This window comes from Peromyscus maniculatus, chromosome 3, assembly GCF_049852395.1.
Source record: "Peromyscus maniculatus bairdii isolate BWxNUB_F1_BW_parent chromosome 3, HU_Pman_BW_mat_3.1, whole genome shotgun sequence".
NCBI classification, from domain to species: domain Eukaryota; kingdom Metazoa; phylum Chordata; class Mammalia; order Rodentia; family Cricetidae; genus Peromyscus; species Peromyscus maniculatus.
Window position 1 is genome coordinate 50,518,071 of NC_134854.1, and position 27,398 is coordinate 50,545,468.

A 27,398-nucleotide genomic window follows, 5' to 3' on the forward strand; every position below is an offset into this window, starting at 1 on the left:
TATAAGAATCCCCTATCTGTTCATTAAAAGGTGGATCACTGGTTGGATAAGATATATACTATAAATATTACATATATTTGAAAACTTATGGTCATCATAGAAAGTTTGCAAAATACAAAAATATTACTCAAAACTTCCACCATAGGCTGTGGATGTAGTTTAATGGTACAGAACTTCCCTGGCATGACCAAGGCTTTGGGTTCTATGCCTAGCAGTAAAAGAAAAAAATCAACTTTCAACATAAAAATAATTGCTGCATGCATGTATATGTCTGTTTATATGCTTCTTTTTAGATTGTTCTTCAGATGTACATATTTTTAAATGGTTATAACACATACTTGTGCTTTTTGGTTTACTTAACAAATAACATTATATGTGTTTTGATTATAATATTGTAAGTAATTATATACTATTTCATCATAAAGATGAAGATATATGTTATTGTATCAAAGTATGCTAAACGGTAAGTTACTTCATTAAAGTGACAGAATAAAACAGCTCCTGTTTTAATAAAAACAAACAATGGAGATGTTTTCTTCTCATGATCCGTTCTGGAATTAAGGCACAAACAGTTCAGAGACGATGTAACAACACTCCTATGTCATGAACCATGCCACCAATTCGAGGATAGATAGTAACTCCACCATCCCCAAGTGTTCTCAGATGTATAGTTCAGAATAGGTAAACAGTCTGGCCCACAGGGAAAACAAAAACAAACAAGAAAAGGGAAATGGGAAGGAAGAAAATGACTGGTCCAGAGGTACACTTAGAAATTACATACAGTACCTCTCACACTCTATTGGCAATATGGCACCAACTTATAAGAGGAAATTATAAATTCTGGACAGCTCATAATTCAATTACTATGAAAAGAGGATAAAAGGGTATTAAAGGACTAATGAAGGGCTCTGCCACTCATTTAGAGTTCTTACGGCCCAGATTTCACTTATCAGCCTCTCTTTTATCTGTTAACTTTATAACATGACTAATAGCTCCAGGTTTTATAACTTTAATACTGGTTGGGTACTATTTACTAACTCTTTCAGTAAAGATGGTGGTGGGTAGAACAGGAAAAGTCAGGTGATTTGTACATTTCAAAAGTTTATTCATTTTGAGATATATAAATATTACATAAGCAATTTATTTTAACTATACAATTGTCAATAACAAATGCTCAATTCCCACTTCATAACTTGTCAACACCCATCATCAGATTCCCCAAAACAGTATTCTCCTGGACAACTGTGCAATGTAGAAACCATTGAGATAAGCCGCCCAGTCCAGTACTCCACCACCAGCTCAATGCCCTTGGCCTTCCACTGAACTCTGGAGCAAAGGTGTAGGTGCTGTGCTCTCTAAATTTCCACTCAGGTGGTGTTCTCTCACTATCTGAATAGAACTTGCTTTTGCCCTAGGCCTATGTCTCTAGATAATAAAATAGATTCTTTGAGTTTCAACCGTTTTAATTGAATTGTTTACTATCAGTCATTATATCAACTCTGACCATTTCTAGATCAAGCCTAGAAACTCAGTACCAGGGTTTCTTGATAGTAACAGCTCAACAAGCATCAGGATCCTTTATCTGTCATGCCCCACAAATGCACACCTATCTTTCCACTTTTCTCTTTTTCTCTGAACCCCCCTCCCTCTTTTCTTTATGTACTACCTTGTTACCCTTTAAGCCAATCTGTTCTCAGTGACAGCTTAGCTACTAGTGGTACCTTGTTCAGGGATCCTTGGCTAAATTCTCTAATTTGTGTTAACCATGTACATCACAATGTGGCCTTCATTCAGGGACATCCCCTTATACTTCAGCAGCTAGTGGAACAGTGTGATAATTTCCACTATCTAGGAATGTAATGGCCATGCAAAATACACAAATGCCTCATACAATTCCTTAAGGAATGTGCTTTACTTTACAATATTAGCCAAAAAAAATACAATATTGACTAAAATACAAGCACTCAGGACCAGGGTCAAGATGTCAGATACAGAATCACAAAATCAAGTCCTTAGATCACCATGAAATTTCTAACACTTGTAACCAAACTGTGAAGTCATGCTGTCAAGCTTCACAAATGAAATTCCACTGCTTGTAGAAACAGAAAATCTTCTTTGCTTTAGCTTTAAGTTTATGATGTGTGATGATGAGGAGGAGAGAATGTCCTGGAGGGTAAGCAGCAGTAATAATTATGCAAACAGCCTGGGTTCTCAGACTCTTCCTTCCATAGGAGAAAGGATAGAGCAGAGCAGCAAAGGAATACGGAATGTAGAGCAGGAGGAAACAGATCATCAGCCTCATGGCACCCATGTGAGCCTCCACCTGGGGATTCCAAAAGCTTGTAGTGTTTCTCTTCATCTTCTGTACATGTCTTCGCAAGGAATGTATTAACAAGGAAGCAAAAGTCACATTGAACACAAACTGTAATAGTGAGCTCAAGACCAAAGAAGCTGCTAATGTCAATATGCCCTCCTTGAGGTCAAATAACGTCTCGTTTCTTCCAGTTATGTGTTCGGGAAAGCGTGATATCTGTGTGAGCACAAGATACAGGAGGGTGGTGAAGGCAGAAATCAGAAGACAGGCCAGCAGCAGGCGGGAGGTCTTTGCAGAGATTGCCCGTTTCAACAGACGAAACACTGGGTGCTGGAAATTAGTAATCTTCACACAATACAAACAGTTCAGCAAGGTCACTAACCAGAGACTGTTGGAGTCCAGAAACTTCCAACACAACAGGAAAAACGTGGAAAAGTAGACTGACCTTACGGCGTTTGCAGCACTGTAGACAGAGTTCACTAGAAACAACACCAGAGTTAGGGATCTAGTGACGGCCAGGCTGAACAAGAGACTGTCCGGAGAGGAGACTCGGTGGCTTTTGACCCAAGCCTTATAAATGACCACTATAATAAGAAGATTGGCAACGATTCCTACAAAATGCAAAATGACCGAGGTAGCAAACACAAATAAATACAGTTTCCAAAGCATCTTCACTCACTGAAGATTCAGTGTGCGTGGTGCTGATGAAAACAAACTGAAATACGTAAGTAGGCACAGTATTCAGCCTGGAGGGAGGTCTCCTTTTTATTTTCCACTGTGGCAAATGAGCCCTTTCTGGTCTAAGAGGCAGCTGCTTTTACTGGGATGCAAATCTTTCAAGGATTAAATTACTATTTCTTCACTCCTATTCTTATTTTCTTAGAAATGCCCAATTATAAACGCTTCAGTGACTCTGGAATCTGTTCCTCGAAGAGCAGAACTTCAAACCCAAACCAGATTGCTCGAGCCCAAGACTATTTCCGTTTCCCTGCAGCTTTACTCCATAGAAACCAGAGTGCTGTGGGATCCATCTCTCATCGCTCCTTCTTCCCCCTCCCTCCCCTCCATGGCCTATGTGAACCAGTCTGTGTGTCCTCCACATGTTGAAACTGAAGCCGTTTTCTCCAACTGCGTGCTGACCATGCCACGGCCACTCCTTCACCTAGGGGATTTACCGAATCTAATGCAGTAAGTTCAAGGAACAATCCCCTCCTTGAGACACACTTTTTATAAGACACGTTGAGCGGGGCACAGTAGAGAGAGGTAATTTGTGCCATAATCTGTTCTGGGGTTCACCTAGAAAAAAATATCTACCCTTTCATGTTTCCTTTATAAACCTGACCTATGCTTAGATCTATGTAGTTACAATACGTCCCCTTAGGTATCAAAGTACTGTGATGTAAAATCCAGGGTAATTGTTTAGTCACATTAGAAGTCCACATTCAGGAATGTCATGTGTCCTAACTAACTATATTCACCAAGTTAAAGAATTTTTCATGACACAGAAAAATATTCTCATTGAATTAATGACATTAAATAAATGTCTATTCTTCTCTTTAAATAAAATTAAACATCAAAGTACACACACATATATATATATATATATATATATATATATATATATATATTCTATAAATTTTAAAAGCACATAAGCATCCTGGAAAGAACAAGGAAGGGGAGAGGAGAAGAGGAGGAGGAGGGAGAGGAGGGACAAAAATGCTTAGTCTTTTACACAGTCAAAAAAACATATATATATATATTTGGAACTACCTTTAATAAAATGTCAATGAAACACAAGAATGGACTGGAACCTGGAATCCAAGAGTCTGGATTTTCATGCTGTTATTTACAGTATCACACAAAGATTTGTGGGAAGTGCCATCTTAAAAAGACTGGTGTTGGTGCATAATTTATTGTTTGACATAATGACAGCCTTCAATTAACCCAGCACTTTATATAACACATTGTGCTAAAATGTTGGCACACATTGTCTCATGAATTTTTACTACTCTGTGGATGATGTTATCATCCATATTTTAGGGTAAAGGGAAAAGCACAAAAACAATTCATCCACAGACACAAATGGAAAGTTGACAGAACCAGAATTCAAGCCCACATCTATGGAAAAGCAAAAGCTTTTGGTCTTTGTGTCACAGCCACAGCAGTGCTTTATTTATATCCACATAAAATTTAAGGTAAAACTAATACACAGACTGGCTATGCTTAAGCTAATGGTTATTAAAATACATCTCCATATCTACATAGTGAGTGTTCTTACACTGGCATTTCCCAAAGACTGTTGCACCTGTCCAAATGATCCTATGGGGAGAGGCACTCAGAAGCATGGCTTTCACCTCTAAGCCAGGTAGAATCTGGGGCAAAGCAGGTAACATCTCTCCTACTGATGGTATAGACTGATGAATGGCAGACTCAGAAGGCTTCATAGTGCTACACCAGGCTGAGGAACCCCCAGGCTCCATGCTATGCCCTCTGGTATTCTATGAAGCAAAGGATCCCTTAGAGCCAGGCTTCAGGTGACCACACTCACATGGGAGCATGGCCACAAACGTCTGCTTTAGCTTGTTGTTACACATAATGAGAATAAAAGAGTCCCCAACAAGGTACGACATGGCAATTACCACACCAATCATCCTGACAGTCTTAGTTGATGGTAGGAAACGACTGAATGACAAAATTAGAAAACAAAGAAAGTACAAGAGGAAGAGGAAGAGGAAGGAGAAGATGATTCTGATAGCTCTTTTGTGGGCCTCGGTACTCCAATCTCTGGAGCCAGTACTGTATTGCTGCATCTGCTTTGTGTGCTTCCCCAGAGAAAGAAGGAGCAGGAAGTAGGCAGCCAGGGAAACAATTAACGGAGGAATCTTCCACAGATTCCCAAGAACATGCATCAGATTATATTCATTTGTCTTCAGTCTGAAGTATTCAGTCATATTTGATGTGCCTCTGCTTCCACCGAGGACAGAATAAATCTTAAATTCATTCATCAGAGACATGGTACAGACACAGGATAAGAGCAGTGCACCCCACAGCATCCCAACAACCACCCTGGAGGCTCTCCATTTGAACCAGAGGAATGTGGGGTGGGAGAAACTGGCTATTTTCAGGCAGTAGAAAACACCAAGACAGGAGACAAGCCAAATACTGAAGTGGTTGGTAAAGGTCCACAAAACATCAATAACTTGCATCTTTATCCCTGAGTCATGGCTGTGATAAGAGAATGCTATTATAAGGCCATCAATAAAGATGATCCACAGCAGAATGATCCTGAAGAGGGCCAAGCTGGTGATGATGAAGTCAGACAAAGAGATTTTCTTGCTCTTGAACCAGTGGCTGCCATTAACCAACCCAATGAAGCCATTCACCAGATTTCCAAGAACAAACTCTGTAACAATAAGAACCAGGAACACTCCTTCAGTGAGTCCCAACATAGCAGAATTTAGGCCGACCTGATCCTGGTTCCGTTCGTGTATCTCATCTCCTTGTCAATTTCAAGGTTTTTCTGAGCTCCGCCTCCTCCTATTTCACTGCATCTGTCTCTTCTGCGTGATTTAGTCTGACAGCTTTGTGAATCTGTCCTGGTTGTCCTCTTCACAGATGACACATATTGTCACTTCTATGATCCTCACAAAGCAGCTCTTTGTTAAAATGCAAATAATGCCCAGTGTCATATGGTCAAGGAAGGCATCTGGGCCACAAAGATTATGCAGGACTGAGACTCAATTTCAGAGGGAGTGGGCATTATGATTTGAATGCAAAGCATCTCTGATTGGTCCATGTGTTTGAAAACAAGGTCCCCAGCTGGTGGCATTGTTTAGGAAGTGTAACACGAATTCCTAAATGGTCTTAATAAAAAAAACCCAGAGCCAGAAATTGAGGTAAATACTGAAAGATCAGAGAGACAAAGGAACAAGCCACCTCTTACCACTAGGACTCCTCAGCCTGAAAAGCTTTCTTCAGCTGAAAGACTTTAGTTCCTGTCTCCTCACGCCTTATATACCTTTCTCCACCCACCCATATCATTTCCTGTCTCAACTTTCCTAGTGCTGGGATTAAAGGTATGTGCCTCCCAAGTACTGGGACTAAAGGTGTGTGCCACCACTGCCTGGCTGTTTCTCTCCTAGACTGAGTCACTCTCATGTAGTCCAGGGCGGCTTTGAACTCAGAGATCCAAATGGATCTCTGCTTCCCAAGTGCTGGGATTAAAGGTGTGTCCCACCACTGCCTGGCTTCTATGTTTAATCTACTGGCTTTTTCTGTTCTCTGATTTTCAGGCAAATTTATTAGGGTACACAATCTATCAACACAGGGAAGGTTATGGAAAGCTTAGCAGGTGGAACCTAGCAAGAGGAAGTAAGTTACTGTCACGAAGGTTGGCTTTGGGATTTTGTCCTGGCCCCATTTTAACTGTTCTCTGCTTCCCACACAATATGATGTGCCTGCTGCTTCCTTTGGAACTATATGCCCAAATAAACTTTTCTCCCTTGATATTTTTATCAGGGTATTTTATCACATTAACAAAAAAGAACAACAGAAAGTGTTGTTGGGAACCACCCAGAAGAGAAAGGTGAATGGTACCTAAGTGAAGCACAGAACTACCTGAAATGTAAGAGGCCTTGCTTCTCTACAAGGAGGACAGACAGAAACAGGGAAATGCCAGAATTCTCTCACACTGGAAGGAGGTTTAAGAGCATAAAATTCAGTGTCACTGGTCTTAAAATCAGCTAATTTATTAAAAATGCCTTAACCTCAACTCATGAAAACATTGTCAAGTTTTGAATTTTGCAACTAGGTCTTAATAGCCAAAATTTAGTTTTGCATAAAGCATATTCAATTTTTCTCCCACCCCCAAATGAGTAACAAATGTTCCTGGCATCTTGTGTTGAATAACCCATGCCACACTTTCATTGGTTGTATCCACATAAGCATGATCGACTTCTGGACTCTATTGTCATTACTTTGCTTTGTAGCCACATCAGCAGTACACTTTCTCACAGTAACCATAGACACACACTCACATGAACAAAACTTTAACTAGTAGAGAACATTCCCTAGTTCATTCTCCAAGAGGCAGTTATGCTTGGTCACTTGCTTGCCAAAGCGTCTTCAAAATCAGCTTGTCATATGTCCCCAAAGGATTTCTAAAAATTGATTTAAATTTCTTTCCAACTGTCACAATGGCGTTGTTTCCAATAAACATGACGAACTAGTGTTTTTTAATGCATTTCAACAGGGTTTTATAAAGCTCTTCAGAGACCATTCATTGAAGACTTTGTATTCTGACATTCATATATGGCATCTTTTCAAAATGATCTTTGATGTTGTTTAGAACTTGACATTTTGGTATTGCTTAATTTCCTGTAACTCTTATCTATATTTATTTTCAAAGTAATCTCAGCATTTGTGAATCACTATGATCTTAACACTCTTCTAACAGTACTTGCTAGACTCTTAGTTCAAGTATGTCATTAACAGTGCTCGTCTTTCCATTTGAAAGGAAATTTTACTGTTTAAACACACCTTTGGTACATGATATTTCTGTATAAACCACAATGTCAAGATTGTTGCACCATTAAAGAACCCTTTGTCCTGTGGTTGCCTGCAGATGTAATTCTGAATGGTCTTAAGTAAGAAACACAGAGCCAGATACAGAGTTAAAAAGTGAATAACCCTTAGCTTACCAGATGCTGCCTTCCTCCCCCTGAGAAAAGAGACCTACTTCCTGTGTGTCTGCATTTTTTATTGACTTTCTGTTCTGCCTTCTCATTGGTTCTAAACCCAACCACATGACTTTCTCATCACTGCCTGTCTATACAGACCTCCAGGTCTCTATGGTTGGTATTGAGATTAAAGGTGTGTCTCCATGCTGGCTGTGTCCTTGAACATACAGAGATTTTGTCTGTCATGTGATTGGGATTAAGTACATGTGCTACCACTGCCTGACTTCTGCTAAATGGCTTGCTATTAGCTCTGACCCCCAGGCAACTTTATTTATTAACAAATAAAATCACATTTCAGCACAAATAAAAATATCACCGTAGTTGCCTATGTTTTGGTCCCTATTTTTAAAATGTTAAACTGAGTTGGTTTCTTTCTGCAAGCCCAATGCTATGGGCTGCATGAGGTCCCTGCTCCCCAAAATCCATGTAGTTCTTACCCTCCTTGTAACATACCACTTAGAAAAGTACTCGGAGATGAGGTTTTTAGGGAGGAAACTAAGTTTGCACAAGACCAAAAAGGTAGGACTCTGCTACTGCAAGCCCACAAAATAAAGGCCACATGAACACAGCAAGACATCAGCCACTTACAGGCCAGGGAGATTCTTCTCCAGAATGACTCACTCTGGCCCCGGAGCTAAAAGGAAATGTCTGCTCTTCCCACTACCAGTCTGTATTTTGTTCTGGCTGCCACAGCAGACTAGTAAACCTACCAACGTAAAACAAACTATTCTGCACTTAGGAAATCCTCCCAACTCAATTCTCTAATCTGCCATCTGCAAGGGAATATAAAGACAATACTTTTGTTTTGTTCTGTATTCTAGAGATAGGGTTTCTCTGTGTAGTCTTGACTATCCTGGAGCTCGCTCTGTAGACCAGGCTGGCCTTGAACTCAGAGACCCACCTGCCTCTGCCTCCCAAGTGCTGGGATTAAAGAAGTGTGCCACTGCCACCCAGTTTATTCTTAATGGCCTGCTCCCTTTGGGAAGGCTACTGAGGTTCCTCAAGAGGAACTATAAGAAAAATATAGCTTGATAAAAACAAAAGCAACAATAAAAAAAGGCTTGTTTAGTCTGACTGCTAAGGTTTTGTGTATTTTTCATGTCCCAACTCCCTCCCCAAATTTACAATGATCTGAGTTAAAATGGCAAAGATTGTGAGATCAGTGATGTCTTTCTTACTTCAATTTGTAGTGTAATATAAAAAAAAAAAAAGATTTGACCATTTATATGAGAAGGTAGATATTTGTGAATTTTTTTTTTTTGTTTTTGTTTTTGTTTTTTTTTTGTTTTTCGAGACAGGGTTTCTCTGTGTAGCTTTGCGCCTTTCCTGAAACTCACTTGGTAGCCCAGGCTGGCCTCGAACTCACAGAGATCCACCTGCCTCTGCCTCCCGAGTGCTGGGATTAAAGGCGTGCGCCACCACCGCCCGGCGATATTTGTGAATTTTTAAGGCATATATTTAACTTCACACAAACACAAGAGGTTTATTTGCATTTCCCAAAGAATTCAGAGGTAGGCTGTCCAGGTATGCTCTGGTGATTTTATGTCATCATAGTCTTGGCTTCCTCCATCTTCTCCCCTGAAGACCACTTCATGCTCTGGATGGTACTTAGAGATTCAGCCAACATGTTCCCATTACAGAAAAGAAAGAAAAGGTCAAGGGATGACAGTCTAGAGAAAGACAAAGGACACATTTCCAACAGTTCATCTAAGAACTTTCCTAAAAGCTCCACCAAATGACTTCTGCACATAGCCTTTTGGCAATCCATATCCACAAAAACAAGGATGCAGTATTTGAGTTGTGCATATTGTTACTCCAAACAAATACCAGTTCTGTGAATACAGAACTAATGAGTAGTATACTAATCATGTTTATGCTTTACATTCTAGGTAGCCTTACATTCTCAGAGCCATATGGACCCAGAAAGGGAGCTGTCCTTCCAGGGTTAATTTCTATGTCCTATGTTCATTGCCTTGCCTAACTGTAGACTTTCCAGCAGATGTTCACCCTCTCAAGTCTGTTCCCTATCCAGAAACAAGGTGTCACTGTCTACCACACATCTGACAAGAGGAAGCTCCAAATAACCTGACTGCTTTTTCTCTTACAGCTACTTACTGTGTTAGTACTAGATGCCAGACAGGAGCTATATGTTGCTTTTGTTGTTGTTGTTGTTTTTACCTTTTCATGTGTGCATGCTAGGGTACACATGCCCTCATGTACACATGGGGAGGCCAGAAGTCTATATTGGTTTCTTCCTCTATTGTTCTCCACCTTCTTTTTTTTTGGGGGGGGGGGGTTCAAGACAGGGTTTCTCTGTGTAGCTTTGTGCCTTTCCTGGAACTCACTTGGTAGCCCAGGCCTGCCTCTGCCTCCCAAGTGCTGGGATTAAAGGTGTGCGCCACCACCGCCCGGCTCCACCTTCTTTTTTAAGATAAGGTATCTCACTGAACCTGGAGCTCATCAATTAGCCAGCAAGACCCCAGGAGCCTTCTGCCTCTGCCTCCTGATACTGGAATTACATGCATGTACAACTCCCTCTTCTCTCTCTCCCTCTTCTCTCTCTCTCTCTCTCTCTCTCTCTCTCTCTCTCTCTCTCTCTCTCTCTCTCTCTCTCTCTCCCTCTCTCCCTCTCTCCCTCCTTCCCTCCCTCCCTCCCCCCCTCCCTCCCTCCCTCTTTGTTTTGTTTTTCAAAACAGGGTTTCTCTGTGTAGCTATCCTAGAATTTGCTCTGGCCTTGAATTCATAAGAGATTTACCTGCCTCTGCCTCCCAAGTGCTGAGATTAAAGGCATGTGCCACCACCTGGATCTTTTCTTAAATGTCTAAGCTATAGCAAACACAGGATCTGGCTGAAACTAGAGCACAATATGTGTTGAATCTATCTGAATTACAAATGCCCCTCAAGCCCAAAGAGGGATTCATAGATTTCCCTGGGAAGGGGAAATAGAAGAGATCACGTAGGTAAACTGGGAGTGCAGGGGGTAAGGGTGGTTGGAGGTAGGGAAGTGGGGGGTGGGGGGGCATGAGGATTGGACTGGGCAGGCTGGGGGAAGGACTGAGGGGGAGTAATGAAAGAGATGTCTTGATAGAGGAGGCCATTTAGGGATTAGGGAGAAACCTGGTACCAGGGAAACTCCCAGGAATCCACAAGGACGACCCCAACTAAGACTCCTAGCAATAGTGGAGAGGGAGCTTGAACTGGCCATCTTTAATCAGATTGGTGACTACTCTAATTGTTATCAGAGAGCCTTCATCCAGTGACTGATGGAAGTGGATGCAAAGATCCACAGGCAAGCACTGGGCTGAGCTCCAGAAATCCTGTTGAAGAGAGGGAGGAAGGAGTGTACAGAGCCAGGAGGGTCAAGGTCATCACAAGGGAACTCACAGAAACAACCTGGGCTCACAGGAGCTGACAGACTTTGGACCAACAGCTAGGGAGTCTACATGGGACCAACCTAGGCCCTCTACATATGTGTGACAGTTGTGTGACATGGTCTATTTATGGGACTCCTAGCAGTGGGATCAGGGCCTGTCCCTAATACTTGAGCTGGCTTTTGGGAACCTATTCCCCATACTGGATTGCCTCACCCAGCCTAAATACAAGGGGAGGAGCTTAGTCCTACCTCAACTTGATATGCCATGCTTTGTTGACACCCATGGGAGGCCTGCCCCTTTCTGAACAGAGAGGAGGAGTTGGTGTGTGTGTGTCGGGGGATGGATGGGAAACTGGTTGGTCTGTAAAATAAATGAAAAAAATTAATAAATTTTTTTTTTTTTAAAAAATGCCCCTCAAGTCAAGTATGGTATGTCAACAGGCAGACTGCTGGTTGCTGGTGCTTCTTGGCTGCTTCTAAGTTGTTCCTTCTCTCGCCCCTCACTCCATCTTTGTTGTGCTCTTTCTACCTATCTTTAACTTGCTCTTGTTTTCAAGCCTTCAGAGGCTCCACAGAGCCAAGGTTCTCTGCAGGGTTTCAAAGCCCTCTAAAGTCTAGCCCAAACCTACTTTTCTTCTCTAACTTCCCACTGTTCAAAAGCTTTTAAGTTTCTGGATGTCTAGCCATGCTGTTTCCACTGGTAGAATGGCTTAGCTGCTACTCTCTCCTGGGATACTGCCACATCAAATCACAATTAGCTGCACGATCTTCTGCTTTTCTTCCTTGCTGGCCCTCCCTCATTGTCCTAAATTATGAGTTCCTTCAACATAGGGGTCTTGTTCAATTTATCCCTGTATCTAGGTATCCACTGCAGCATCACATACAGCAAGTACCCAACTACCTGAAGCTTAAAATATCCAATTTAATTGTAGGTAGCAATAAAAGGTTAAAAACACCCAAATTATACCACCAATGTATAATAAGTGGTCAGTTATTCATAGAAGTTAGTAACAAAAAAGTCAAGTATAATAAACTACCATACAGTTCATAAACTCACAAATCCCACATGAGATTTCCTAAAAGAGTACAGTAGATGGATAACATGCCTTATTTCAAATAGCTACAACAGTAGCCAAGATGTTCTCAACATTTTTTTTCCGTTTACAATTGTAAGTCACAACTATTATAATATTTACGGTGCTCTTCACAGCAGGCCTATAAGATAGGTACAATCACCCACCCATTTACTCAAGAAAAACAAAACCACTGAAGGCAGAGGAAATTAACTAACTTACATTCAGCTGGTAAGTGATCTGAACTGTTTCACTGCACAGCCTTGCCTCTGGCATTTATTACTAAAGACCTCCCTTTTTTTTTTTCCTTTTAAAACAACTCATAAGGCAGAGAAAGTTGACATAGACACTTGTACAGCAAAATAAGACCCTGAGTTCCAAAACATGGCAGAAAGCAAATGATTGGAAAATTTTTAAAAATCAAAAAGATGCTTCAATAGTGTGGCTGCATGATACTGCCAGCCATAGAAGTCAGCCACTGTCATAATATGTGGAGCTATGAGGTGGCAAAGAGGAAAACTGAGATAAGAGACCAAACTTCAATTCTATTGGTGCCACAGTTTTCTACAAAGTGAGCCTGAAAACTTCCTGAGCATTCCTTGTAATTTTAATGGACAGTGAAACCAGTGGACACCCTGACGCTACTCTTAACCTGTAAGGAGACAGCTGCCTGATATAAGGAAAGCGTAACTGTCAGGAGAAGTCTGTGGAGGAAGGGTGACTTGTTTTTCTATAGGATCACCGAGAGAGAGTATAGAGTGGAGGTATTTCCTTCACGCCTAAGTCTCTCCCTAACTGACACCTCCATTTATTCCTAGTATATGGGAAGCACACTGTTCGGGACACTCCAGTTTAGCAGTGGGAGACTGAAGCTACATAAAGCCAGTGGAAGGTGAGCAGTGAGCAAAAAGCTAAATGCATAGTTCACATACCTAAGCTCAAACTCCCACTGTGTGGCTTTGACTTTTTTTAACTTTTCTGTGTTTCTGAATTTCATCTGTAAAATGATACTGTCACTTTTTTCTTGGAAGACAGTTACATGAGACAATGATAAAATGTGTTTAGCACAGTACTTGACTCAGGCAATGGGTTAAGAAGTATCGGTCACTACTATGACCTTTGTCACTGTTTCCGAGGTTCCCCTGTAACTTACTGACCTGAGGGATCACTGTTCCTTTGCTATCATTTGTCTTGCTGTTACTCCCTCCAGTCTTCACAGCATAGAATGCAAATCCAAAGAAAATACGAAAAATGATCCCGCTCTCATTTCCATGCCCACGAACAACCAGCACAGCACAATGTGCTAGCCTGAGCTAGACAGGGACAAAGGGATCATCTGAGTAGAGGAGAAACTAATTCTAAAAACGATCTCTTTGGGGAACACGGGGAAACTTCTTGACAATCTTCTTACTTAATACTAAGCTTAGCCTATAACCTGATTGGCAACATAACCAATCTCCCTTAACAGACTCAGGAAAAAAATGTGTTTGGAGTTTGAGGTGAGTTAATCATCACAAGTAAACAGTGGGTCTCATACTGGCCAGTCTTTAAAGTGCAGCCTTCAGAGCCATGTGCATGCTGTTACAGGTGAATGAAGACAGAGCACAAGCATAAGATGCTGAAGGGGAGATGGATGGCTGGGGGTATTATGCTGAAGGGGAGATAGATGGCCAGGAGTATTATGCTGAAGGGGAGATGGATGGCTGGGGGTATTATGCTGAAGGAGAGAGATGCCTGGGGGTATGCATGGGAAGTTTTCCTCATCACTCCCAGTACATGAAGCAGCACTGGCTATTAACTTTCTGAGGTTTGGAAAAGACTTGTGCCAACACACCCCCCCCCCATTTTAAAATACACTCATGTTATTAAAAGCATGCATGGGAAGTATAAAGGAACTACACACAATACCCTATAGACAACCACAGCATTTGCTGCTTCTCCTTCCAGCCTTTTAAAAAACATATATTCTCCTTATTTTGAAAAATAACTGTTTTCCAAAAATGGGATACTACCACAAATGCTGTTCGACAGTTTTTCTCCTACCTTTCATCTTTCCATTTAACAAGGAATAAAATCCCTGTAAATTTATGCCCCGATACAATCACATCAAGAAGAGAAACTTGAATTACAAGTCTCTACAGCATACACTGCTAGATCCCACAGGTCTTCTGTGCCTGGTCCAGCCTGGGAGCAGTGGTGTTCTCAGCAGATGGGGCTGCATGGTCCAGTGGGAGCAATGTAGTTTCTCTGCAGTTGAGGCCATGTGGCATTAGGTTCCAGCAACTCTGACTGGCTTGGGATTGGCCACAATCACTAGGAAGGCAGAAGAGTCAGCCTGAGTGAAACTGCCGCTGCCTCTACCTGACGGCCTTTCAGACAGGGAGGGCAGGCAGTCTCCAGCTCATGGAGATGATCCTGCAGGATGCACTACTCTACTTCTGCAACCCAGACTCAGGAACAGCTTCAGCTTTGGGTTAGCTCTTATACATGATGAGATTTTTTTTCCACTTTCACCTTGTTTAAATTTCACTCAGAAATACACATAAACCCTCACAATGTTTAAGAATGATAAAATCTGCTTTGCTGAGGAAAGACATAGCAGTTGCTCAAAACAGAGGACTGTGCCACCAGATTCAACGAGTGAACACAAAAAGATCTAGTATGTTGACCAGTGATCCCAGTGGCAGAAAAAAATAGGCAGATAGGAAGGACAGCAATCTTCTACAGGGTAAAGCTAAGGAACTCCTCCTTCCTTCAAACAAACTGCACTATCAGTACAGAAACATTTCAGAAAGCCAAGAGCCCATAACACAGCATGTGAATTCTGAACTTCTTACATCTAATATAATCTAAGCTACAGCTGGCACCAACTCTCAGGCTGAGCTGGGGACCAAGCTGGGAGTAGCATGGAACAGACAGAGTGAGGAACTTCCCACACTTGAACAAAGCAAGTCTGAGCAATAGCCAACCTCTGGAAAGCTGCAGGCTGACTATGGATGAGTGGTACAAATAAAAAAGATATAAAATCCTAAGTTTACATAATCTTTATGTGCAAATCACTAGTAAACTTACAATAAAATTAACTGTACATATACAGACTCTCTAAGGAGGCAAAATCAAAGGTATTAAAGGGATCCTCGAAGTGGGTGTAGCTCATGGGAGAGGGCCTGTCTAACTTGAGACTGTAGGTTTGATCCCCAGTACCATGAAAACAACCTCCATCTCCACTGGAATAAACTTTGGGAAGGTTAGCAGAGAAGGGTGTGGAAATAAAGAGACTAAAGGAACTGGAGGAACTGGAGGACTGTGTCCACTCTACTTACACTTCATTCTGGGCCTTAGGGCTGATAAAAGGTCTCATAACACTACCGTGAAACTACCAACAAACAAGGTATGAAGGTGGGTTACTCCGAAGCAGTTTGGTTGAGATAGTAACTTCGGCCTCCTTTAATTAATTCAGGATCACTTATCTGCCAGCATCACTGAATGGCTCTTCTGTGTCAACACTAGTATACTTGTATGGGTGCAGGTACACAGAGCAAAGTCAGTACTTACCATCAAGTCTACAGAGCAAAGTTAAGAACACCAGTGTTTACATCTATGGGACAGATTCCTGACATAAAAGGCTAAAAAGTAACCTGTGGCTGAAATACCCCAGTGCAAGTGTGAAGCAGAAAAGAAGACCTTCCAAACAAACGTATGCCTTGACCACAGCACACAGGGTGGAGCCCGAGAGTTTGTTACTTTGTACACTTGTATAGAGAAAGCACTCCTAGAAAAATATGCACTTGGTAAGTGCCACAACCGACCAGAAATAGAGGGTTAGTTCACACACACAAAAGAAGACATGTCAGTCAGGAAAAATACTGCCACTCATTTTATATAAAATTTTTTAATCTTTATCTTTAAACTATAGACTATACATGATTTGGAAAGGAGACTGTACCAAACAATGATCAAAGAAGTATCATCCGTTCTATGCCTTTTCTCTTATCTGGTCACTCAGAAATATAATGTTATCTGGAAAGAAACCAAAGTGTAAATGTTATTTCAGAATGCTATCTTCATTTGATATGATAATTCCCCTCCAACACAGACATCCTTTAGTGGTATTACTAAATTTCAAAATATTAAGTAACTTTTGTTGTGTCCATGAGAGGTATACAAAAATGTTATAAGATAAATAAATAATACAACAGGCTGAAAAGTGTTTGCCCAACAATTAAGACTTCATTATAGAATGAGACCACTAAGGTCTCCCCAACAATAACTTTCTGTAAATGAGGTGAACATCTACAGATTCAACTCAGACTAGAAAGCACACCAACAAACAAGAGGGCAATGAAGATATTCCACGTGCTACATGCTACAGACATGCAGCACAGCACAAGCGTGGGCTCGTGGCCACTTAGCAACTGCAAGTTTACTTGCCTTTAAGAAAATAAATTTATTTTAAATTCTAAGAATGAATTTCATGTACTGACTTTTAGGAAAGGTTTTAAGTATTATACAAAGTAAAGCATTTTTATGCAAAAACCAACAAAATTGGACACTGCTCTGATTATTCCAAAGAAAACTGGCTAAAAACAACCAAAGAAAAAGAGGTGAAGTAGCATTTCTTGGATTACTCCAAACATTCTGGATCCTTTAAACATTTAGTATACAATTATCTAAAGATAGTTATTCGTAACAATCACTTCATGACTGTAGAGGATGGTAACTTGAAGGAATTAAAATGGAAATCACTATCAAAAGCCAAGACTGCCATCTGCTGGTGTGTTTTGGTTTTGTTTTAAAGTTCAAGTATGACCCCTAGGTGAAAAAACAGTATCAAAATGAATGGAAGGAGTTGATAAGACTGAAAAACAAACAATTAAAACAAAGCAAACAAACAACAAAAGGATAATTTAGGATGTAAACATATTTTTGAAATTTTTAGATTGATCCCTATATTTGCTAGTGTTCACAACATGAGAAACGGGACTTGCTTTTTAGATTATGTTAATATACAATAAACAAAAAGAAGTTAAATGTAACCAGAAAAAAAATCAAAACAGTACTTTCTTCAAGCATCACTGAGAGCTATTCAGCTTCACCGTGAGTCATAAATATATAGCTACCTGAGCAGACCAGTAACAACCATGACAAGAAAAAGCGAAACTGTGAACAATGTGAACTGTCTCTACCCAGCTTAGTCTGTAGCAACTCAGTCATTCAAATAATATAAAGTTTATCCATAAATCTGGCTTATAGTGGAACACAAATGGAGTTTGAAAAATATCTACATTGGTTTTCAAAGTCAATATATTTTCTAAAAAAGATTACTATTAGAAAATATACGGCCGGCGGTGGTGGGGCACGCCTTTAATCCCAGCACTCAGGAGGCAGAGGCAGGCGGATCTCTGAGTTCGAGGCCAGCCTGGGCTACCAAGTGAGTTCCAGAAAAGGCGCAAAGCTACAGAGAAACCCTGTCTCGAAAAACCAAAAAAAAAGAAAAGAAAGAAAATATATGATTATTGCCTAAAACAACTTATAATTTACCAATATGAACAGTGGTTAAGACATAAACACTGGAACAAGGGAAAGAGAAAAATTTGAAAAAAAAAGTGTTTAGCTTATGAGAAAGCTGGAGTACTGGAACGAAAGTTGAATACAGTGACAACTGTCTTTAAAAATGCTACAATAATTTCAACATTGGATGAAATAAGAGTATTACAATTGTTGTTTTTGAAAAAGCACCATTTCTTTCAGGGATACCAGTTAAAATTTATGAATAAAATAGACAATAACCCTTCCAACTGACCCTTGAAGAGGAAAAGCAGCCGTGTGGCCATTAGTAATAACTGACGGGACACCAAGATTGCCTCGCCTGCTCTTCTCTCTACTCACATAGGTCATACAACAGAGCAGTCTTTAATGATATCACTAATTATAGCATATTTCAGTAGTTCATAAACACTAAAAAATCATAGTAAGATTTTTTTCACTCCTATCTATAAAAACAGGTTTCTTGGTGTTTATATCAATAAAAACAAAAGAACTAAACTGAGGCTTACCTCATAATTTTAGCAACTTATTCAAGAATAAAAATCTGTCTCCTTAAGAGATGTATTTTTAATAACAGTATAATTTTCATTTTAACACTTAAAATTTGTCAAGCAAGTACTAAAGAAGATCTTTTTTTTATTAAATAGGCAGTGTCAAATTGGTAAAGTATCTAGATTTCATTAATCTACATATAATTTTATACAAAAAAACATTTTTCATGTTAATTTATGGATATATAACCAGTTATTGTTTCAGAACTTTGAACTCAGTCTCAAGCTTTATGCCAATGCAGTTCATGCTGTTTTGTATTTTGTTTAAAGACAACAAAAGCTTTTAAATTTCAAATGGAAGTTGCTGCACCTTAAGTTTCAAAGTTTTGTATAAATCATAAATTCCTAACATCACATTTCTGCAACTGCCTTGGCACATGCCTATTCTTGTATAGGCCAAGTGTTTTATTTATTTATTTTTTATTTCAGTTTTTCTTTTCTTTTTTGTTTTGTTTTGTTTTTTGTTTTTCAAGACAGGGTTTCTCTGTGTAGCTTTGCTCCTTTCCTGGAACTCGCTCTGTAGACTAGGCTGGCCTCGAACTCACAGAGATCCGCCTGGCTCTGCCTCCCGAGTGCTGGGATTAAAGGCATGCGACACCACCGCCTGGCTATTTTTCGGTTTTTCGAGACAGGGTTTCTCTGTGTAGTTTTGGTGCCTGTCCTGGATCTCACTCTGTAGATCAGGCTGGCCTCGAACTCAAGAGATCCGCCTGGCTCTGCCTCCCGAGTGCTGGGATTAAAGGTGTACGCCACCGCTGCACAGCTGGCCAAGTGTTTTTAAAAGACACAAAGATTAAATTCTTCCATGGCTTAATAGCACGTACTGACGTGAGCACCTCGATTTTATACTCTAAGTTCCTTCTGAACTAAACAAGTGAATATAGAGTGAGATTTTGAGAATAATAAATAAATGCAGACAGTCTTAGCAAACAGTAAAATGAAAATTATAAACTCTTCTGGCGAGTTGCCTGCAATCTTGACAGCACAGGTCCTTATAGCAGCCCCAGCCAGAGCTGCTTACAGCATGCCGAGCTTTTCAATGAAGACAAACAGGAAATGCTATCTACTACAAGCTTCTCACCAGCTATGATTGTTGTTGCTTGCCGCCTCACATTATTCTTATCCATGTATTCACCATAGTCCACTTTCCCTTCCACATATATGCGAGCCCTGATGTAGAGAAAATGCAATCTTTAGTCTGAAGACTCTAATTCTGCCTCAGAGGTCAGGACACGGGGAACAAACAAGTCCAGGCTGCAGATCAAACAATGGCACTTTTGCTGTCATGTCTCCAATTTCAAAACTAAGAGTACTAAAACACAATGCACAACTGAGTTAAGAAGGACAATGTTAGCCAGGCATGGCAGTACCTTCCTATAATCCAATATACAGGAATCTAAAACCAGAGGATTGGAAGTTTTAGGTCTGCCTGGACAACTCAGTGAGATCCTGTATCAAATTTAAAACTGATGGGACTCTGTGATACAGCAGTTACCTAGCATATACAAGGCCCTGAGTTCAATTCCTAGTCAGTCTTTCTCTGTCTCTCTCTGTCTGCCTCTCTCTCACACACACTCACACACCATAAATGATACTGACTGTTGGCATTTTCCTTCAAACATCCTGTGTGTTTATGGGTATCTTCACATATTCAAAAACACACCAAGAAATGGTGTGTAATTACTGAAATGAAAGTGAAATTCTAGTCACTGCTGAAATTATTTCACATGAAATATTTTAGATCCACAAATAAGTAGATTTCTAAACATAAGAATTACACCCATAAAGATATTCTTTTGTCATCCTATGCATTCAGAAAAGACACTTCTAATACATAATCAACCCAAGCATTCCAAATGCTTGGAATGACTAAGTCTAGAGAAAATTATCAAGTATAAAATAACTACTGTAAATACTATAATAATAACGCAGTACATCAGACAGCAAATATCCCAGGTTCTCTAAAGACATCATGTGGTTGCTGCAAAGCCAGATGTGACCTCCATGATCCCTGGTCACAGTGGCACAGGATCGCCTAAAGACATGTGCTGTAGATGCTTTGCAAAAATACATGCTGCAGCAGCATCGGTGGTATTGCCACATCCTGCCTCATTGACTTCTACTGATGTACAGATACTGTTTGCCCTAACATGTCAGCAGGCTAACACCACAGAGACTTTCCAGGAACATGACATTAAGGAATAAATACATATTAATGTCAGTACTCAGTTAGGGAAAAGGCAGATAAAATAACACTTGCTATCAAATCTTTCAGCGATTCAATCCCAAAGATCCTTTCTTTAACTTACCCTTTTTTCACATACTGATACGCCACATCTCTGAGGCCTGGTCGAAACACGGATATTCTGTGCCATGTTGTCTTTTGACTGACGTCACCTAAACCAGCAGGTATGAGTTACAGATGCCAGCGGGTAACACACATGCCAAGGACACAGAACATGTCTTGAGAAAACAAGCTTACAATTTCTAAAAGAAAGAACAGAACTAACAAAGACTGACTTTATCTAAAAGTAACATTTCTAACGTTAGATGATCAGTAATAATGTCTCCTCACTGCTGATAAAATAAAAACTACAGCCTTTTATACTCACCCATTTGGTATACTTCACTGTCCCCGGATCGCCACATCTCATTTGTTGCCAGAGAAAATATCGTGACTGGGTTTTTCCCTTCCACCTGTCTCATGACAGGGTCCTGCCCTACTCGCCCAAGTAACTGAACGCGGTTCATAGCTGAAATACAAAGTGGAAAGGCAATGGGGCTGAGAACCTACTGATGACTGTATGTTTATGCGGCCTCAACACTCGAACTTCCAGTGTGACGGTCTCTGGAGGTGAGCCTGGTGTAGGTAATTAGGTTTAGATGATGCTATGAAGGTAAAACCTCCATGATGGAATTAGTGTCCCTAAAAGGGAATAGACCAGAACAGCCACCACCCCACCACAGCAATATAAAAACAAGAGTGAGGGCAACTATGCTCAATCCAGCAAGTGGGGCCTGACTGGCAACCCAACCATGCTGACAGTCTGGCCTTGGCCTTCTAGCCTGCAGAGCTCTAAGAATTAAGTATCTATTGCTGTGTCCCCTGGTCTGTTCATGAGAGCAGCCATAGGCACACAGGGTTCCCACACCTGAGATTGACAGCAATGTGCAGAGAATGAACAATCACAGATACCGCTTCAGCCTCCATCTCTGCATATGAAAACCTCACAGAAAGAAGACCCACAAGTTAAAAAGAAAGACAAAGGAAGGCTGGGAGGGGAGAGCGGGTTGACAAGGAGAGAGCAAACAGAAAGCAGCCCCACAAAACAAATTTTATCTCTTCATCTGGAGCTAAAAGAACAAGGCTGAGATTTCAGAAAATCTCTAGTACAAAGAGAATATTTCTGCGAAAAGTATCCTTCGCACCCTGCATAACACAGCCGTGAAGGACTGAGTGGGACAGTGGCAGCGGGAGGGGCGATATCTGGACTATACGCTCTCTTAATACTAGGTCCTCACAAACAGGCACAAGGGCAAAGCGGGAACCAAAGGTATGATGGGTAGCACAGTTAACACAGCCCACAGTTCCACCGTACTTGGAGAGCATTAGCAGAGTATTATAAATAACACTGCCAACTTAGAAATCTGTTACTCACATCGTTCAAGAACCAAACTGCTGGCCACCTCAGACTCATGTCTTACGAACTGATGAAATACCTACAGGAGAACAAACATATAACACAGCTTCAAATTCTTTAGGAAAGACAAATGCCAACAGAAGACCTACTCATACTAATTCACCACTTCATCAGGAGCTCCTACAAGTTCCAGGAAAGGATAGCAAAGGAGAATGGAAAGAAATCAGTGTTTTCTAATGGATGGAGTCATAAATCAATTAAATAAACATAAAAAGCAATTATCAAAGAACTATTAGGATATTTAGAATACAATCAGTGTCAAATGCAGACGATGACAAATTGTTTATATGGTAACAATACATCCCTTGCATCTGTTGTACATCTTTCTGGCACTGAAACAGGCACTGAGGATACAACTTACAAGGTCTATAATAAAATTGCTCCCTGATTGGTTGGTCAAAATTCATAAGAAAAAGGACAACTCAAATGACTGGCCTGGAGTGTTTCATTTAAAAATGAGCAAAGGTGACACTGGTCTCTTGAGGCTGCTTCTATAGTAAGCTTGGTCCAGTGGAATATTTCATTCTTTCAGCATGACAAAGAAAATCAAAACAAAACAAATAAAGAAAAGAAAAACAGTACAAAAAAATATGGCTCAAAAGTATGGCTATCAAGTCACAATTATTACTGAAAAAGGATATTCACAGTCAAACAATAACATCATTTAATATGCTAAGAGAATTACCTATTACCATTTAATCCTAGACTACCAACACAATGTCAAACCATCCCTATCTTACAACCAAGGACAATTAAGCTCAGAGAGTGTACCACTTGTCCAGGAGACTAGGAATTAAGTGGTAATTTATGACAGAATTCAGGGCTGTCTGACACCAAGGTTGTTTTTCCACCTTGCCCTCTGCTGCTACCTTAAAGACATCCTGTTCTACAGTTACCATAAAGGTGAAAAGAGTACACACACTACACTCAAGAGTTCAGAGAGCCAGACACATTCTAAAAGAGCAACATTTCCCTAGTGGATCTGCCACCCAGGAGAGAAAGGGGTTGGCAGGCCAAAGAATTCTCATCTTAGAATAAGCAACAGAAAGAAAATACATTTATTCAGGACACTGCAGGAGGCAGCTGGATAGATAGACAGTTAACAGGACTCCCAGCCGCTTCAGGCTTCAGGCTTCAGGCAGTGGGCTGAGGGCGATGCCGTCATTTTACAGTTCTCGCTGTACGTGAGCCACTGTGAAGGCAGTTCTCTGGCATTAATTCCTACCACGTAAGAAGGGTCATCTCAAAGGCAGTTCTCTGGCATGTAATTCCTACCACATAAGAAGGGTCATCTCGAAGGCAGTTCTCTGGCATGTAATTCCTACCACGTAAGAAGGGTCATCTCAACTGGTTGTTGCTCAGGCCTCTGAGAGCTGCTGTGTGCGTAACTTCATTATGCAGTCTCTTCACGTAAATATGGGCAGAGACAGGGCTGAGGCTCTGAACTGTCAAGTCACCACACTACACTTTCTAGACCTAGCTTTTAAAAAAATTCCTGTTGAGGACCTGTTTTCTTCCCTGGTCTTTTAATAATGGCTTTCTCTCTCCACACCACTCAACTAAACATCCACTCCTGGAGTGATCTTAGCTATAAAACACTATTTATTATTCAGGGTAAATATAAGAAGAAGATGTTTCGCCAAATACGGGATCAAACTGCTAATCAGTTCCTATGTCATGATCACAAAAAATACTAATCTGAGGGATCAAAAGAGCCAGTGCTCACTGTGTGTTACATAACAATATGTCTCATCTTAGGCACACATACACACCAATCAACCTCGTAGAAAAGCAGAAATAGGGAAAGAATTATTTAACTTCAACACTCTCAAAGTACAAACTTGTACTTCATATTTGGTTTCAAAGATAATACTATAACTTTTCCACTTAAAAAGGCTAAAAGCATGTGTAGATTAAAGTAGAGACCTAAGGCTAGACCAACTTAAGAGTAAGATGGAGATGACAACAGGTTTTGTAAGAATTTGACTTATCAGTCTTAACAGAAGGAAGAGGTCATAGTGAGATTTTACGTTAGAATTTACAATCTGCCAGGCAGTGAGGGAACACGCCTTTAATCCTAGCACTCTGGCAAAGCCAGGCAGATCTCTGTGAGTTCAAGGCCAGCCTGGTCTAGAGAGCGAGATCCAGGACAGGCACCAAAACTACACAGAGAAACCCTGTCACGGGAAAAAAAAAATTTTTTTTTTTTTACAGTCTTGGTACCCACATGCCACAATGTGGGAAAAATGGTAATTGAGGCCTGATTAAGGCTGGCCAGAGCAGAGGACACCCTACATTGCAGAATGGTATTTGTGGCTGGTGAGAGGTGGGAATGGGAAGGAGAGGGAATGGAAGGCCAGAAAAAGAACCAGAAAAACTAACAAAAGAAGCCAGTGATAGTGGTACATGCCTGAATTACCAGCCCTGGAGAAGCAGAGGCAGAAGAATCACAAGTTCTTGGTCATCCTCAACTTTACAGTGAGTCCCAAGATACCCTGAGGTATATAAGATGCTATCTCAAAAAAACAAACAAAAACTAAATACATATACTGATCTAAGCACAAGTAAGAAACATTTATTAATGATTCATATTATATATGTGAATACATTTTTAAATCCTTTTTGATTCAGTAAACATTATGAGCACCACAAAAAAAAAAAAAAAAAATTCCATCCTGAATCTTCCCCATCAAATAAACACATATAAGAGGATGGGCAGGCTTAAGAGTCTTTCGCTTATGTATCCAAAAGCAAAAAGAAACCCAAGAGCTACAGACGATAAAATCACACCCAAGCACTCACTAATGTAGAAAAAATGACTACCTGTAATACAGGTCTTCGAAACATGACTTCGGTTTTGCTTACAATCTAACCTTTCAACTTTTCCTGAAGAAAAAAAGAGAGAAAAGATAAATCAAACGCTACAGTATACATCAAGAACACATGTCCACTAATCCTAGATCTCTAAATGCATTCAATTTCACGTGCACCCAATTTGCAAGTACATCTTTGCACATTTGGGTATTTCCTCTTTCCTTCTAAAAACAAAAACAGAACAAGACAAAAGAAACGCTGTGGTTTGGGGTCTCAATTAACTTCTCTGTCCAATAACCAGCAGGGGAGAAAAAAAAAGAAGAAACCCTGCTATTCTCAATTCCAATCCATTGTCTGCTAAAATGTCTTTAAAATACAAGTTCCCTTAGAGAATTTTTCTAATTTGTTCAAGTTATTCTAAACCCCTAAAAATGTCTCCAGTAAACAGTAGGGCTCAACAAATACTGCTATTAGTCATATACAAAAGTCGTTACAGTTTAAAAAGAAAAGAAAATCAGTGTCTGTTCCCGTTGGCGCTGGGTATGCCCTCCCCCACCCCCCCAGCGTGCCCACGGGAGTCAGCTGGTGCCTTTCCCCAAAGTGACACTCGCGGCAGCAACTCGGGGAGCAGCGGGGATCCTCGGCCTCCTGCAAGGAACCGCACACCTGCCCCCAATCCCGCACGAGCGAGCGCGCACTCGGGACACAACTATGCTCCCACCGTCCCGCTTCCCTCACCAGACGCACAGCACCCGACTGCAACCCTCCTAGAGGCTCGCTTCCGGCGCACAGAGCCCGCAAAGCTCGCGATAGGCGAGGGAAAACAGGAACTCTGCTGTGCGCCATTGAAATGCTGCCGGCTGATATCAAGGGAAACACGATCCCGCAACTTAGAAGTGCCGGGAACTTCTTGCCAGGCGGAAGTGGGGGGATCAACAACGCCACCGGCGTCATTTTTTTTCCCCCCTGAATGGTCGCTACCCGCAGGGGTTTAGAATAGCTGAACAAATTAGAAAACTTGTATTTTAAAGAAATATTAGCAGACAATAGATTAGAAGTGAGAATAACAGGTTTTTTCCCCTTTCCTGCTGTTTATTGGACAGAGCAGTGCCCTCGCACGGGCCAACCAAACTCTCTGCCTCTGAACTATATTCCTAGCACTGAACTGAAATTATTTGATGATGTTTCCAGCCTGAGAGAGGGAGCAAGGTAGGTGAAATAAAACATAGTTCAACCCCTAGAGAAGCTGAAACCGACCCAAGTTTCCTAATGTAATAAGACAGACTGGAAAATTAAGACAAAGGTGCAAAAATCGTAAATTTGAAGGTCTGTCAAAAACTAGGCGATCTAGATATGCTAATATGTGAAGTCAGAATCAATTCAAGAAATACGGGAGGAGCAGAATATTAACATTTTTATTAAATACAAGTCCAGAACTGTACCTGAGGCACAAGGAAAAATGGACCCTTATATTTCGTGGTTTTTCTTTTTCTAAAACATTAAAAGTTGATGAAATTTCAAAACATTTTAAAGTAGTATTAAAACTCACAACATTGCTGTACTTGAAAGCAAAGTGTAATTAAGATTTCTACTTATAAGCTTTAATAGAAAGAAACTGATCTCTATTTTCAGAATGTACTTTTTTGTATTTTGTGTTTCAATTCCACAACTCTGGCTTAAAAAAAAAAAAAAAAAGCCAGGGTCTCACTGTGTAGCCCTGACTGGCCTGAAACTCACTATGTAGACCAGACCAGGTTGTCCTCTAACTCACAGAAATCTCCTTGCCTTTTCTCCCTGGTGCAGTGATTAAAAGCGTGTGCCACCACACCCAGCACTAACAGTCTTAAATAATTTCAATTAACTTAAGCTTATTTGATCTTTGTCTTTGGTATTGTATTCATAGTATAATTTTTAGTTTTAACATTTCCAAAATACTGCATTGAGACATCATTTATCTTCATTGCTGAATTTCTTCCACTCCTTTAAATCCTGCACTGTTTACCCTAATCCTGGCCCTAGTGGAGACACATGTATTGAGTCCTACAGGTTAAAGAACCCAAGGCAGCCTAGATATGGGGCTCCATACTCTATGCCCAGTTTTTTGTCATTGTCCAATTTGAGAAGGAAGGGACCTCCAGATCATTCAAACACACACATTGCCTCCCCAGGTACATCCTTGTTGTGGTGGTTTGAAAGAAAATGGCCCCCAAAGAGAAAGGCACTATTAGGAGGCACTATTGGAGAAAGTATGTCACTATGAGGTGTTCTATGCTCAAGATATACCCAG

General features: G+C 40.6%; 4 protein-coding genes across 4 annotated transcripts in view; all 4 read right to left on the reverse strand.

The window, feature by feature from the left end:
- Positions 1-1,186: 1,186 nt before the first annotated feature.
- Positions 1,187-3,850, reverse strand: Tas2r4 (taste 2 receptor member 4). Its single transcript, XM_006997092.4, has one exon. The coding sequence runs from the start codon at positions 2,981-2,983 to the stop codon at positions 2,066-2,068; it is 918 nt and encodes a 305-aa protein (XP_006997154.1). The 5' UTR covers positions 2,984-3,850; the 3' UTR covers positions 1,187-2,065.
- A 236-nt stretch (positions 3,851-4,086) lies between these two features.
- Positions 4,087-9,300, reverse strand: Tas2r3 (taste 2 receptor member 3). The gene has a single exon (XM_006997085.4). The coding sequence runs from the start codon at positions 5,761-5,763 to the stop codon at positions 4,813-4,815; it is 951 nt and encodes a 316-aa protein (XP_006997147.1). The 5' UTR covers positions 5,764-9,300; the 3' UTR covers positions 4,087-4,812.
- Positions 9,301-16,374: 7,074 nt separating this feature from the next.
- Positions 16,375-25,917, reverse strand: Ssbp1 (single stranded DNA binding protein 1). Its single transcript, XM_006997084.4, has 7 exons — positions 25,850-25,917; positions 25,121-25,183; positions 22,256-22,316; positions 21,209-21,349; positions 20,906-20,993; positions 19,678-19,766; positions 16,375-16,518 (listed from the first exon to the last, which is right to left on the reverse strand). Exons 2-7 carry the CDS (start codon positions 25,142-25,144, stop codon positions 16,475-16,477), a joined length of 447 nt encoding a protein of 148 aa, XP_006997146.1. The 5' UTR covers positions 25,145-25,183; positions 25,850-25,917; the 3' UTR covers positions 16,375-16,474.
- Wee2 (WEE2 oocyte meiosis inhibiting kinase) overlaps positions 25,130-27,398 on the reverse strand; it is a 32,310-nt gene continuing 30,041 nt past the window's right edge. The window contains exon 13 of the mRNA XM_076566446.1: positions 25,130-25,183. Within this exon, the coding sequence (XP_076422561.1) occupies positions 25,166-25,183 (18 nt within the window). The 3' untranslated portion in view covers positions 25,130-25,165. The remainder of the gene's footprint in view (positions 25,184-27,398) is intronic.

Coding starts and splice junctions, on each gene's coding strand:
- Tas2r4 (XM_006997092.4), bottom strand. CDS start 2,983: ATGCTTTGGAAACTGTATTTATTTGTGTTTGCTACCTCGGTCATTTTG.
- Ssbp1 (XM_006997084.4), bottom strand. CDS start 25,144: ATGTTTCGAAGACCTGTATTACAG. Junction 20,994..21,208: donor CAGTGAAGTATACCAAATGG/GTGAGTATAAAA, acceptor CTGCTGGTTTAG/GTGACGTCAGTCAAAAGACA. Junction 19,767..20,905: donor TATCAGTATGTGAAAAAAGG/GTAAGTTAAAGA, acceptor TCTCTACATCAG/GGCTCGCATATATGTGGAAG.
- Tas2r3 (XM_006997085.4), bottom strand. CDS start 5,763: ATGTTGGGACTCACTGAAGGAGTGTTCCTGGTTCTTATTGTTACAGAG.